The sequence below is a fragment of the Coptis chinensis genome, chromosome 1 (genome assembly GCF_015680905.1).
Source record: "Coptis chinensis isolate HL-2020 chromosome 1, ASM1568090v1, whole genome shotgun sequence".
In the NCBI taxonomy this organism is placed as follows: domain Eukaryota; kingdom Viridiplantae; phylum Streptophyta; class Magnoliopsida; order Ranunculales; family Ranunculaceae; genus Coptis; species Coptis chinensis.
The window spans coordinates 38,336,714-38,352,393 of NC_141456.1; the positions used below are offsets into that span (position 1 = coordinate 38,336,714).

The 15,680-nt window shown below is 38.6% G+C and overlaps 1 protein-coding gene and 1 long non-coding RNA gene across 3 annotated transcripts; one reads left to right on the forward strand and one right to left on the reverse strand.

Annotated features, from left to right (window-relative positions):
• Nucleotides 1–9,485: 9,485 nt before the first annotated feature.
• LOC147523875 (putative CoA ligase CCL9) lies at nucleotides 9,486–14,040 on the forward strand. Of its 2 annotated transcripts, none has more exons than XM_086600377.1 (5): nucleotides 9,486–9,782; nucleotides 9,945–10,149; nucleotides 10,239–11,277; nucleotides 12,608–12,711; nucleotides 13,471–14,040. In XM_086600377.1, exons 2-5 carry the CDS (start codon nucleotides 9,949–9,951, stop codon nucleotides 13,687–13,689), a joined length of 1,563 nt encoding a protein of 520 aa, XP_086456503.1. In that variant the 5' UTR covers nucleotides 9,486–9,782; nucleotides 9,945–9,948; the 3' UTR covers nucleotides 13,690–14,040. The 2 variants fall into 2 exon arrangements, with proteins under 2 accessions (XP_086456503.1, XP_086456507.1); XM_086600381.1 differs by having other exon boundaries at nucleotides 9,636–9,782; nucleotides 9,948–10,149.
• On the reverse strand, nucleotides 13,041–15,654 carry LOC147523876 (uncharacterized). Its single transcript, XR_015217746.1, has 2 exons — nucleotides 14,963–15,654; nucleotides 13,041–14,426 (listed from the first exon to the last, which is right to left on the reverse strand). It is a non-coding gene; the product is annotated as an uncharacterized LOC147523876 (long non-coding RNA).
• Nucleotides 15,655–15,680: the final 26 nt, after the last annotated feature.

Here is a 15,680-nt window from a genome sequence, read left to right on the forward strand (position 1 = left end):
TTTATAGTAAAGATTGGAGAGTTCACAAGAGGTAGCAAGAATCAAGAACAAGAGGCCTCACTCAAACCCTAGCTCAATAGAGCTCCCACAATACCCATGAAATGAATCTCTCAAAGTTGTCTCAAAACCTTAATCTATTTACTTTATATAGGTACACATAGAGAAAGGTGAGAAAAATGGGCTTTGGGCCGAAATATTGAGCAAGTGTCAAAATTCCGGAAAAACAGACGAAATGGGCCTAAACGATCCAAGCAGATCGTTCACTTCTTCCAACCGACTTCAACAGGTCGCTCGAGTTATTTCCAGGAGTTTTTCCCTCCAAACGACCTCGTCAGATCGTGAGGGAGCTTCAACCACGACACAACATGGTCATTCAAAGCATGTTGGTCGGACACCGGAGCGAAGCTCGATGGCTCCATAACCCAACAATCTCCCACTTGGAACCTTCGAGATTCTACATGCACATCATATCTCAATTGTAACAACTCAATCCAAATTCAATTTACTATTGAAACACTCGGCTCATCCAACATGGTCTTCAAGCAAGAAAACCTGACGAAGTTGAACACTTCAACTTCATCTTCACAACACCTCTAACATGACATAGACATGTCTCCATGGTACTTCATGAATAACACAATATCTGTTTCACCACTTCCCAATGATGTTTGCCAAGGTTAGCCATAAACCTCCAAGCAACTCCCACAGCATGGGATATATCCGGGTGCGTGCAGACCATGTACCATCGCCTAGGGGCTTGTTGGAAACCATGCAAGCTCTTTGTAAGCTTGCACGCCATATTCTCTCTATCCTTCTGTAGGAAACCCAACAGTTGTCGCGTGTAAATCTCCTCAACATGGTCACAATGGAGATGAATAGTTTTCACATCTAACTGCTTAAGATTTAAATTTTCCGTTACAACAGTACTAAACATTGACTGAAAAGTATTTGGGGAGAATATCATTGCCAAATATTTCTTGGAACCATCATGTTCCTTCTTGACTTGATACACCCATTTGCTTTGTAGAGTCATGTCCTTGGGTACTTTGGTCAACTCCCAAGTGACACTAAAAACGAGGGACTTTGTCTCATCATGCATAACAAGCTCCCACTCGCTAGCATCACTAACCTCCAATGTTGTATCATAGCAATGAGGTTCACCATCATCAGTAAATAAATAGCTAGGTGGAGGGAGGACCTTCATGCTCAGTATAGTTTGCCTGGATAACCTCCTTAGTGCACGAGATGGAGATGGACTTGGTGGCATAGTCTCTTCACCCGAGTCACTACTATCATCATCTGACTGTGGAACTTCTACAACACCACGACTCACGTCAAAGCATTCCAACTCAACATACTCAGTGCAACTATCTGTAACCGGCTCCACGGGTTATGCTTCTTTTCTGTCCCTGTACAAAACCGTCTCACTGAACAAGGCATCTCTGCTTCGAATAATTTTCCGGTTTTGGTCATCCCAAAAACGATAACCAAGATCATCATCGCCATATCCAATGAAGGTACACTTGACATCAAGCTTACTCCTAGCTTGGTCACTAATGTGTACATAGGACTCACACCCAAACACTCTCAAATAGAAAAAGTTCACATCCTTCCTGCTCTACACTTCCTCTGGAATCCTAAAATCCAAAGGTACTGGCGGTCCTCGATTGATTAGGTAAGCTGCTGTGCTAACACTCTCTACCCAGAATTGCTCAGGCAAGCCTGCTAGTGTACGCATACACCTAGCCTTATCTGTCAGTGTTCTAATCATTCGCTTTGCGACCCCATTCTCCTGAAGTGTCCCTCTCAAAGTCTTTTCCATCTTGATGTCACTGTTAGCACAATACATCTCAAAACCTGAATCAACATACTTTCCACAATTATCGGATCTCAGTTTCTTCACCTTGAAGCATGTCTCATTCTCAATCATGGTCTTCCACATCTTGAACACTTCCAATACCTCGGACTTGTGTCTCAAGAAATAGACTCACACCTTCCTAGTATGGTCATCAATAAAAGTCGCAAAATATAACTTTTCGCCAAGTGAAGAGACATTATCTGGCCCCTAGACATCTATATGAATCAACTCAAGCTTCCTAGCTTTCAGAGTTCGACCCATCTCCTGAAAACTCACCCTTCTCTGCTTTTCAAACATGCAATTCTCGCAGAAATCAAAGTCCGTCGACTCTAACGGGAGTTTACCAGTGGAGTAAAGGATTTGCATTCCTTTCTCACTCATGTGACCAAGTCTGCGGTGCCAAATATTTGGATCCTCTTTGCCATTTGCCACGACATTCGACCCATACCTGTGTGCGGTCATGTAGAGAGTACCATCCTTGTCGCCTTTAGCGACTATTAGAGAACCCTTAGAGACTTTCCAAGTATCCCTCGTGAAGATTGTAGCAAATCCTTCACTAGCCAATTGACCCACTGAAATCAAATTATTCCTCAAATCCAGAACGTGTCGAACATCCCTCAATAACCATGTCCTGTCTTTCAACTTGACACGGACATCACCTTTGCCAACAATGGCACAAGATTGGTCATCACAAAGAAAGACCTTTCCATGGTCACCTTTAGTGTAGTTCTCAAAGAACTCTCGATTTGAGGTCACATGGAATGATGATCGTCGAATCTAAAACCAAGACTCATTATTGTTCTCCATCGAACATATCAAAGCATCATCTTCCACTTCAACTACATTAGCTTCTTGATTCTTCTTGTAGTTGTCATTCCTTGGTGCTTGTCATCGGTTACTATAGTGGCCATGCAAATCACAATTGTAACATACAATGATACTATCATCTCTAAGCTCATCGCTAGGGGCATGAGAGTTCATTCTCCCCCTTATATTTCTCGGTCTACCACGACCCTTGTGCACACATCATCCCTTCTCTCGGTGCTCAAAGTTGAACCCGATGTCGAAGCCCCATCCGAACTCCTTCGAATTTCCTCCGCTAGTATCATACTAGCAACATCGTCGAATTTCAACTTATTTATTCCCGCCGAGCCACTAATAGCCGCAATTGTAGCCTTCCAACTTGGAGGCATTTGTCCTATTAATGCCAACGCTCTCACTTCATCACTAAATGTAATCTCAACCGACTCAATTGGTCTTTTCGTTTGGTTAAATTCATTTAAGTGATCCTTGAAGGAATCATTCTCCGACATTCTCATAGAAGAGCTTGGTAATCAAATAGACCTTGTTCGCGGGCGAAGGTTCTTCGATACATGCACGTGAGTGCCTTCATGAAGGAGAGACGTCGTCTTATCATTTTAATATTGAAGGCCACCGACTTTGAGAGACTCAATCGAATTGTCGCCAATGCTTTTCTATTTAGCAAATCTCATTCACTTTGCTCGTAACTCGCTTGCTTCTCTCCCATCAAAGGTTCATACAAATTCTTTTGATAGAGTATGTCCTCAATTTACATCCTCCAATAGCCGAAGTTTGTACCATCAAACTTCTCTATCTTGTAGTTTTTTTTATTGGTCGTCATGACTTCCACTAAACCAAAACAACGGTGGAGAATTTCTCAGAGAAATTTCTACAAACACCTAGTGTCACACCCCGAATTTCGACAGAATTCGGAAAAACATTATTTGTTCCCGACTCTTCGATTTCCGAGGTGTGACGCACTCTCCACTCCCAAAAACCCATAAACAGTTTTAAACTATGCGGATAATTAAAAACCAATAAAAATTTTAACTTAAACAACAGTCATCTTCATTACCAAAAACAATTTACAAATGAAAATGCAAATAACCTTATCTGGTGAAAGTCTATATCACCTCAAGGGAAAACAAAACTTATCCCGAGATGCAACGCTTAACGCAAAACCACAAGCAAAGAACCGATCTTCTTCAACACTAAACTGTCAAGACTTATCAACTATGTTCATTTAATGAACACACCCGATAAGCAAACATGCAAATCAGGTCAGCATTATAAATAATGCTAGTGTGAGTAGCCCTAAAATACAACATATAACTATACAAATATATACACAATCCATAAGGCGGTTAGTTCCTCCACCGAGGGCTTTTAACTTTCAACGACTAATATAACATCCTTATGTACAATAATTAAAGGCGGTAGTTCCTCCATCGAGGCTTTTTAACTTCCCACTAACCACATAACAAACTATACGCATCATGAATAAGGCATGTAGTTCCTCCATCGAGGCGTCTTAGGTTCAACTAAACAAACGTATTACCATAATAAGATTATTTCAGACTTTCTTTGCGTGTCCCTAAAATCACCTCGTATCTATGTCTTACCTAGTTTCCTGGCTACCACAATCGCTACCCAACGCCCGAACATGTACATCCACATGCCTCCCTTACATAATGAACCACTCGATGCGTAACCTTTCGGCGGGATGCCGCGACACCGTAAATCCTCACACGGAAGCAATTATGTAAGTACTGCCACTATTCGGCATAAAATATTGCGCATCATCGTTCTATTTTGCGAACGGAATAATCCAGCCACTATTCGGCTACGCCAAGAGGGCCATTCAGCTTTTATCGAAACGCCGAAGGAAGGGCCGAAGGCCATTCGGATTAATCAAACGCCGGAGGGCCAATCACATGAGTTGTGGTAGTCATGTTTTAGGATTTTCGTTCGTAATTTATTCGGTGTCATATCGTTAATGACTCATAAACATTTTCTATATATCATGCGGTCAATTCAATTACCTTATTGCACTAAGCCATAATATCTAGAAACATCTCAATTATATCTCATAGTCACTTTCATTCTTTCACGTGCCAATATATTATTCAGACTACACCACACTCAGGTGGCAAATATTCACCAATACTATATTAGCATCTCACATATAAAATAATGGAGTGTATATACATTTCTCCAAGATATTGCATTAATATAAATATCCCAAAGATATTATCTCATGTCGCAATGCTTCAACGTATCACATACATTTTTATTATAACATTATTAGGAATATAATATCTCCTAATATCTCAATATCGCCATGCGTGTCAAAATACACAACATCAAGGTCAAATCTTTCTTAGATAATGACCACCAAATTTTACAAGCTTCCATTTTATTATTTTATTACTATTGTCCATATAATATACACATAAAGCGTGAAGACAAATAAAGCAAATCCACGATCCACAATCAAAGCCCAATATATATATGCTTTTTACACACTCTTCGCCAAATCTAAATTAGATAATGACCAACCAAGTTATATAATATCGACAATATTTTATATAATCAAATATGTGAAAAACTAGAAAAGTCAACATTCCACAGTCAAAGTCAACGGTCAACGGTCAAAGTCAACGGTCAACGGTCAAAGGTCAACACATCATGGTCAAGGTCAAACTCAACATGTCATGGTCAAAGTCAACATGTCCTGGTCAAAGTCAAAGTCAACCGTCAAAGTCAAAAATTATCAAAGTCGAAGTCGGTATGCGTTTCCATGTTCGACAGGGTTCATAATCATAGCCATGGTTCATGGCTAAGGTCAAAGGTGCATGGCTCATGGGCTCATGACCAAGGTCATGGTTCGGACCCAACTGGCCAAGCCCAAACCTTAGAACCCGAAAGTTTAAACATAGAAAAACCCAAAAAGGTCTATTTTAAGTCCTATAGACTGGCCCCAAGCAATATTAGAAACTGGCCCCAAACAGTTAAGTGGTTCAGTCCAAAAATTGTAATATGAACTGGTCCACCAATCTTAACGAAATCGGGCCCAAACAAAACAATCTAATCTAGCTAAGGCCCAACCACTGAAATTAGATTTCAGCCCCAAAATGAAATAATAGAACTGGCCCAAACAAAAGCGGCCCAAACAAAACCAAAATAAACCGGCCCATTGAACTGAACCAAACTGGTCCGGCCCAAGCCCGAAATCGAAATTACTGTTCATCACCTTCACCCATTTCTCTCCTCCACCACCACCAAATCCGGCCACCACCAAGCACTAATCGACCACCCATTTTGATCAGGCGGTTTTAATCCCCATAACAAACCCAACAACATTAACAAACACACATTCCTCAAATCATTCAAATCCTAACTTCATCAAATCTAGATCTAAATATCGTGACCGCCATTAATGGCTTCCCCCAAGCTTCCAACAGCCCCCATCAAACTCCCTACTACCCCATACATCAACTAAGTTCGTTATCCCAACACCAATACATCAAACCGACTAAACTGTTTTACTGGGGTGTTTGGGCAAGCCGCCATTCATGGCTTCTCCAAGCTTCCCGCAGCACCTCCGTCCAGCCCACAACCACCACCAAACAAATCGACAACCACCTTCCACTCACCATCACTAGCCACCCCGATTCTAACCCAAAACAGCCTAACCGAAGTTTTTCTCACGACTCTCCACGCCAGCCATTAACGCTGTCGAAGCTTCGACGACCGACACCAACCCAACCTTCATCCCCTTACTACCACCAACAATTTATATAATATTGTGTCGGAAATTTCTTGGTGCCGCCGAAATGTTTTCTTTGAGCTTGAAAATTTCAACCAAAACCCCAGTTCGATTCCGACGGTTTCAAAGATAACCAAAACAATAGGCTTAATATTTAGCCGGTTTAATAATACGATACATGGCTAAGAAAAATGGACGAAGAAATGGAATGAAAACATGAGATCAGAATTGTTTCGTGGTGAGGTAGAAGACTAACTACTCACCTTAATCCCAAAGCTCCACGAATCCCTCGTGAGTCCGAGCCATCGGCTCCACCTCTCCAAAGAAACTTCTCTCTCGCCTCCATTTTCATTATTTTATTATTCTCTCAACCCTATTTTCTAGAAAAATGTGTTTATATACTTGGGTTCAAAACCAAGCCCAACACCGAATTCGGCCCAAAACCAGCCCACGATATCGATCCAATCCGGAATAATTTTGAAAATAAATAAATAATTAATTAATTAAATAGAAAAAAAACGTATTTTAAAATACGGGCGTTACACCTAGCCTATCTGCTAAAGGTGGAGTCTTTCCTCACACACCTTGTTCCAATGATTCAAACCGTGGCTCCGATACCACTTGTTGGGAGATTTCACTAGAAAGTCACACCTCAATCTAGTTACTTTCTTTCCCAAATGATTTCAACTTGAAGCTCACACCAAGGAAATCACCCACCCAAGACTTTGGTAGTTATCACAACAAACTCAACAAAGCAAAACCACTAGTTTATCATCACAATTAATAGCAACAATAAACATGGAAGTAAATAATGCAAAGAGACACAAAGATTTAAGGTGGTTCGGTAAATATTACCTACATCCATACAAGAGTCGAGTTTCTTTTATAGTAAAGATTGGAGAGTTTACAAGAGGTAGCAAGAATCAAAAACAAGAGGCTCATTCAAACCCTAACTCAATAGAGCTCCCACAATACCCATGAAATAAATCTCTCAAATTGTCTCAAAATCCTAATCTATTTACTTTATATAGATACATAGAAAAATGTGAGAAAAATAGGCTTTGGGCCGAAATATTGAGCAAGTATCGAAATTCCGGAAAAACAAACAAAATGGGCCTAAACAATCCAAGCAGATCGTTCACTTCTTCTAACCGACTTCAACAGGTCGCTCGAGTTATTTCCAGGAGTTTTTCCCTCCAAGCGACCTCGTCAGATCGTGAAGGAGCTTCAACCACGATACATCATGGTCATTCAAAGCATGTTGGTCGGACACCGGAGCGAAGCTCGACGATTCCATAACCCAACAGAAGAGAGAAGAAAGACACGAATGCTAAAATTGGTTAGTACCAGTTTATCGATTTTTGATGAATTGGGGGGTGTAAGGGATCTTGTATAGTGTCCAACATAACTACAAGCCCCAAATTGCGTTGGGGCTGCCCAACACAATTTGAGGAATGGCAATGGTAGGATCCTAAAAAAAAATATAGGTAACATGTAGGTCATGTTTAGTTAGATAATGTTTTGGATTTTTTTGACTTTTTAACCGTCCACTAGTGAAATTCCAAGAGTTTTCTCTCCCTATGCCTCACTAATCACTACACATCATACATAAATTGTTGCGTATAAGATCGAGTCGACGAAATGTTCCATGAAGAACCAATTTTTCAGAATTTCTAAAACCACAAAAGTTCCTTGAAAATATTTCTTTTATTATATTGAAAAATCATTGGAATAATCTATTATAGGGGTATATCCCTATCGATCAAGCAAACCCCAATTAGTGCTTAAGCCAATGCCGGCATACAGCTCATTTAACACCTTCAATTATTGTTGTCCCTTACGTTCGAATCGCCCAGTTGAGAATTGAGGTCCAATAAAAGTGTGGTGTTGTTGATCATATTACCATAATGTCCATCAACATCTGTGGCTGTAACTATCTAGTTGATGACAGGTCTTGCCAAGTGAACGGTAGCTGATAGTCTTTACCAACTTCCACTAAGACAATCTTAATGTCTGACTAAAATAATTTTGATTAGAGAGAAGAAGATAGGATGGAAAGTAAACATGAAGTAGTAATTCTTAGTTGAGACTTGAGACATGGTCACATACTCACATGGAAATACATTTTTAATGGTGAATGGACATATCTTTTTTTCTCCATCGGGTTTCCATCATGTTTCAAGTTACGCACACTAGAAACGTCTTTTGTTGTTACGAAAAAAACAAAACAAAAAAGGTTTAGTCTTTAAAACAAAACAGAGGGGTGGTGGCTGGTTATCGAAAATAAATAAATAAAACAGAAATAAACTAGTCCTACGTATCCGTAGCTCCATACATGAGGTAGCAACAGAGAAAGATCCATGCGTCAAAGAATTCAGAATCAAAGTTCGATCAAAAGAGCTAAATGCCTGCTAACACGTGTTACTAAATCTCAATAACAAGGGGATCACCTCAAGAAACTGATGTATGCGATCCTGTGGTCCAGACTCAAGAGACCCTCAAATAAGGTATATTCATTTAAAACAAACTTTGACCAGTGTTTTCCTTTGATGTATTCAAATAGTTTGTATTCAAATTTTGTTGCACAGTTTTCGTTCGATGTATTCCATTTCAGAACAATAACCCACCACTATATGTGTGAAAATATGAAAACTCACCGACAGCATCCGGCCCACCCCAAAACAAACATCCAAATTTCAAGGATATCAATATCATAGAATATGAGATATGCTGAATATCTTAATGTCCGGGTGAAAAAGAACTAAAATCAATGAATATTGAATGGCAATGTGGTCTAATTAAAAAATAGGGTTTTTTTGTATTACGTCATACACTATTATATTAATATATTTTTAAATTTAGTCACACAAAATTTAAAATTTTGATTTTAGTCACACTCCCTTAACTTAAGGTCAAATCTAGTCAAATACGGCTTGAAACAGGGGTATAGATTTATTTTTTATTTTTTTATTTATCTTATGGTTAATGTGGGTTAAGCACTTAAGCCTCAAATATATAAGTTTAACCCTTTGAAACGTACACATGTCGACACACTTTCCCGAACTATGGGTGGTACGTGTACTTGAAGGTAGAGAAGTCCAAAAAAGCAAAAAGTGACAGCTTCTAGGGGAGAGCGCACACTGAAACTGACCAGTGAGGCAGGCGGCGACACGTGGACGAACACACCTTCCCAAGTGTAACCTTCCCCTAACCGAATATCCTCGATCTTCTCGCGCCACAACCCCAAACTTAACTTCCTTATTTAAAGCCCACCTCTCTTTCTCTCTCTCTCACAACTTTCTCTCTTCTTCTTCTTCTTCTCTTATACTATTTTGGGTACCCTACTATTTTTAGGTGAGAAAATATCCAATATACTATTTAACGCTTCTTGTTCGTACTTATTTTGTAATCTGTCTTCACCTTTTCTATTGTTTCCACGTCGTTGAACCACGTTATATCATTTAACGAAACCAAGTTATTAAAATCTAAATGCATTTGTTTTCAAATATTTTGCAGCAGCATGGAGAACATGACACTCACCGCTTTATTAAAAGAAGCCGCAGTAAAATTTCCATCTCACCGTGCACTCTCACTTTCTGGTAAATTCGATATTACCTATTCGAAGCTTCAACAACTTATTGATCAAGCCACTTTAAGCCTCGTTTCGGCTGGCGTAAAGCCCGGTGATTCCGTCGCTCTCACCTATCCTAACACCATCGAGGTTGGTTTATTAATTTGCATTTTATATTATTGAAAAAGAATTAATATTTTAGATTTTTGGATTAATAAAATGATTATCTGTTATTGTAGTTTGTGATTATGTTCTTGGCGGTGATTAGAGCAAGGGGAATAGCAGTGCCATTAAATGCAGCGTACACAGCAGAGGAGTTTGAGTTCTATCTGTCTGATTCAGAATCCAAGCTCTTACTTACTTCCCCTGAAGGAATCGACTCAGCTCTGTCTGCAGCCAAGAAACTCAATATCCCACACACCGCTACTTGTTTTTCTAATAATGAGATTACTTTATCTGCAAAAACAGATTCATCTGTTAACTCAGTCGACGCTATAGTCAATGAACCATCTGATATAGCTCTGTTTCTTCATACGTCCGGCACGACGAGTCGACCCAAAGGAGTACCTCTGACTCAGGCCAATCTCGCTGCGTCGGTTCAGAACATTAAATCGGCTTATAAACTCACTGAATCGGATTCGACTGTTATCGTGTTACCATTGTTTCATGTACATGGATTATTAGCTGGGCTACTGAGTTCACTCATTGCTGGAGCGGCGGTTACGCTGCCTGCGGCAGGACGGTTTTCTGCCACGACATTTTGGTCTGACATGATAAAGTACAATGCCACGTGGTACACTGCTGTCCCTACAATTCATCAGATTATTTTACAACGCCATGTCAGCAAACCTGAGCAGAGTTACCCTAAGCTCCGGTTCATTCGGAGCTGTAGTGCCTCGCTCGCGCCATCTATTCTGAGCCAGCTCGAGGAGGCATTTGGTGCTCCGGTCTTGGAAGCATATGCTATGACCGAAGCGTCCCATCTTATGTCTACGAACCCGTTACCAGAAATTGGTGTACATAAACCGGGTTCAGTTGGTATACCAGTGGGTCAAGAGATGGCTATATTGGATGAGCATGGTGTTCAACAAAAGGCTGGAGTTAGTGGGGAGGTGTGTATAAGAGGGCCAAATGTTACCAAGGGGTACAAAAATAACCCTGAGGCTAATAAGGGAGCTTTTCAGTTTGGATGGTTTCATACTGGAGATTTGGGATTTTTGGATTCAGATGGCTATTTACATCTTGTGGGTCGGATCAAAGAGCTTATCAACCGTGGAGGTAATTATTTTAATTGTGAAATGCATTGTATATTAATCATACAATCAGTGTTTTCGATATTTTATAGCGAATGCACTTGACATGTTAAAATAGACACATCTTTTGGTCTTTTAGTGGGTAGGCTTCTTAGCATTTGCCGTCTTAAAAAAATATTTCTCACCACGAAGTGCTAAAGAGTCCCCACGAAGTACAAGTATTTTGTGAATATCTATGTCTTTGAAAGCTAAAGCTGGAGTATGTTATCTTGAAAGTCACAATACTAATTTCTCACCACAATTATGTTATGAGCATTGAATAACCAAGGTTTTTGCTAAAATGTGACATTTGTGTAGATAATGTATGTTGTCCCGTTGCAAAGTTAACAGAAAAATATATATGCATTCGTAGGGACCTGCTTTAATCAAAATTAATTTAAAATCTTGTTCTCTAGTCAGGGAGGGCCTCCTTCGCTATTTTCAAGTCAGCCAAAACTGTGTAATTGCAGACTACTTACAGCACAACCTAGCAGAATTTACCCGTATTTTGCCTATGTCTTGCGTCCAAAAGAAGGCTTGTGTTATTCTTATATATTTTTGTGTTTTCAGTATGTGACAATGAAGTGTTGTGTCAAGTGAATGTCGTGGGTTTGTACATGAACTTCCGGTAATATAGGTATTTAGTATGATAATTATGTGTAAAATGTACATGAACAAGTCAACAGTGATATTCGGTATGAGAATTAAATTTACATTAAACTGTCAATAGCATTCCATTTGTTTTGTATTGAGAGCTACAGCAACCCAACTTGTTCTTTGTATATTGGGTAACTTATACATAACTCCTTTGATTCATCTTCTTTCCATACTGATTTGAATCTCCACGTCTTAATTCCAAGTGAATTTTAAACTGCATTTTCTGTGCAATCCCTTAAAAATAATTTCCCAAGACTTACTTCATCAATTTTGAACAGCTTGGAATGATAACATTCTTGAACTATATTTTTGTGCAATAATCTTACTTGAGTACATGGTTTTTTCCTGGGAGTTGATTATTTCAAGTTTACTTAGTCCGAAGACACAAAATTGGACTTCATTGGGGTGGTCTTGAGACAACTCTTTTTAGACTTGCTTCATAACATTCTTTGCTTGGTTCCTCTGTAGTCTGTAAGCCGAGTGATTGGTGTTATTGACTGGTAGGTAATTAATAGCTTAACAGAAAAGAATCGGAATTGAAAAGTTCTAGGTGAAATCTCTGATACAGATTTCACCAAGTTATTCATACTTCAATTATTGTATAAACAGAGATATTGCTAAAGATATAAACTGGTTGTTTGCCATTTGACTTATTTCAGGGGAAAAGATATCGCCAATTGAAGTGGATGCAGTCCTTCTATCACATCCTGATGTTGCGCAGGCTGTTTCTTTTGGAGTGCCTGATGATAAATACGGCGAGGAGGTATATTCAGCATTCTCTACCTTTATTTGCTATCATCAATCACGTTCAGCTTTATGGTGGGTAAACATATATAAACAACAAAAACAAAGTGCCAGAAGAAGATTACCTTCTGTATTAAGTGGCCATGGTTTTACACTGATGTCAAAGTTCTGACATTAGACGAATTGCTACACTGTTTCGATATGTTCCTACTGAAGATCATGCGATTCCAGTCCTCTAATATCTAACTTCCAAACTGTTGTTTCTTGGGCTACTAGTAGTTGCATGTCTATATTTGTCCGTGGAACTTTGAACTTCAGCCATAACTAACAAACCCCGTGTATTAGTTTCCTCATACAGACAAACATTTGAATAGTCTCAAATTACACATTATGTATAAACTGTAAGTTGATTTCATGTGAAAATGACTGTTTTCGCTACCAGGAGAATCTTCATAGCGCATTTAAGTTTAGGAGTAGGAAAACCTATGCTCTTTCGCAATAATGATGATAGGTTTGAAGTATATTCTTGATTGTTGATGAATTATGGAAAGTTGATTAAGTGTTTTGTATTGGCTGTTTGGTTTTCAAAATATGGATCTATGCCCAGAGCATTAATGTTATAAGATAATAACTTCGTTAACTGGTCATGCTAAATTGTAGTTCTTAGATAACTGGTTGTTGTACTTGTTGTTTCTATTTGTTTTTCCTTTATATTGATTTGATTTTCCACTCTCGTCTACATCATGCTTAGAAGATTTATGTTCACTTGGCTTCACAGATAAACTGTGCCATTATTCTGAGGGAAGGAACAAAGATTGACGAGGCAGAGGTGCTGAGATTCTGCAAAAACAATTTAGCATCTTTCAAGGTCCCGAAGAAGGTTTTCATCACAGATACTGTGCCAAAGACTGCTACTGGGAAAATTCAAAGGCGAATTGTTGCTGAGCATTTTCTTTCTCAAATATCTGTTGCCAAGGTCCCTAAATCTGGCGCATAAGCTAACAACTTGAGCTAGTGATTGAATTTGGAATTTATTGATAAAAAAAAGAAAGGAAAGTGATCTCCTGATAGAGTTTGCTTTGGACTATTTTGATTGACAAGGACTGCAATATTCTTTTGTGGTCCTATTATGCCCAAAATAAAATTTAGGTTTACTGGAAGAAACTGATAAAATAATAGATATCAACCCACTTATACAGTAAATAGATGAGAAAAAATAGATATACTTCCTTGCTTCCCTATCTTAATGCTTATAGCTTTTCTATTGTACGTTAATTCTGATTATTTTCTCAAAGCTTGCAACAGCTAATGCATAGATACTGGTGGATCACACTATTTTGACTGAAAAGTTTGGTGAATTAGTTGAATCTCTTAAATTTGTTAGATTAAAATCATTATCTGAAGCATGAAGGTTTTGTTAAATTAAAATCACTATCTAATGCATTTTCTTTCATGTTATTACTACTTTTCAAACTTAGGAGGAAAAGTTAAAAGGGCTGCTATTTAAGTTTACAATAAGGAACATTCTGTTACTAGATTTCGACGAAAAGTTTAAACAGATTTCTCATGCTTTGTGTCAGAGATAGAAACCATGATCTAAGACTGCAAAGCAAAGATTTGCGTCTACTTAAAACATTCAGGAAAAATCCCTCCACCTCCTTCAAAAGAAGATACAGCCTTGTGAAAGTCTCCCCATCTTCTTTCCCAAGTCCAATGCAGAGAACATTTCAGCTTCTGTAGAATTAGACACAATTTGAGTTGAAGAACATAACCTCTTTATACTAGAAAATAAACCATTGTTGTATTTCCATTTGAAAACATATTAGATGCATATGACTTATCGATTCTTAATTAACAGATCGGTCTGCATCCATGCCTACAACATCGCACTCTTCAAGATCATATCAACTCCCAGAGACAACAAATCAGATGTTACTTCTCTCAGAAGTCTCATCAGACTACTAGTTATGTAACTAACCTCCAACCTTATTTCAATCCACTTGACAACAATAACATCCTATATTAAAATACTCTTCAAAAACGGTAAATTACATACAAAGATTCTAAAAATTTGGGAAAAAATTGAAACGGTTATCAGAGATATATTAGATGATAAACTTTGGAGTTGTACTGAAAAAGGGCGGGAAAAAAGTTGGTGTTATATATATACTTATATTCGTATTAGGAAATGAGCAAATTCTTGATCTGATGCCGTAAATTGGGATAAATGAATGAAACAATACGAAGTGGGCATGGAGATGGAGACATACTCACAGTTGGTTCATGTTCATAATCATATCAGATTCCCAGTAACAAGTGTGGACCAAATCCTTAAGTCCTTATCCACCATATGAAGTGGGCATGGAAATGGAGACATACTCACAGTTGGTTCATGTTCATAATCATATCAGATTCTCAGTAACAAGTGTGGACCAAATCCTCTAGTCCTTATCTACCATCACTTAGGGCATCTCCAATAAGGGGTGTAAACCGTATAAAGTGGAAATTTTACACCCCAAATATAAAAAAACTCTTTCCAATGGGGGTGTTATACCGTAGGTAATAGAGTATTAGTTGATAGGGAGGGTGGAGAATTCTCCTTCTAGCTATCAACTAATAAAAAGCTTGGGCGACACTCGAACAAACGTCGGAGTAAAAAAACATTCGGACGTCACTTGGAGTGTCGTCCCTATCTATTTCTAAAGTCACAATTTGAAAAAATTTAACTCGAACGTCACTTGACGTGATGCCCAAGTTTAAAATTGAACTTTTTTACACTTCTCCATTGGAAACAATAGAGAGTGGAGATTTATGGACTCTACAATAATTTATAATTGAAGTTGTAAAATCCTAATGGCGCCTATGTGGAGGTGTAATTTTACACCCCCATTGGAGATGCCCTTAGAAGGACATTTATCACCTTAAAAGAGTAAATAGGAAATTCGGAAAAAATATATATAGATTTGGGCTACCACGAGGATATCCCTA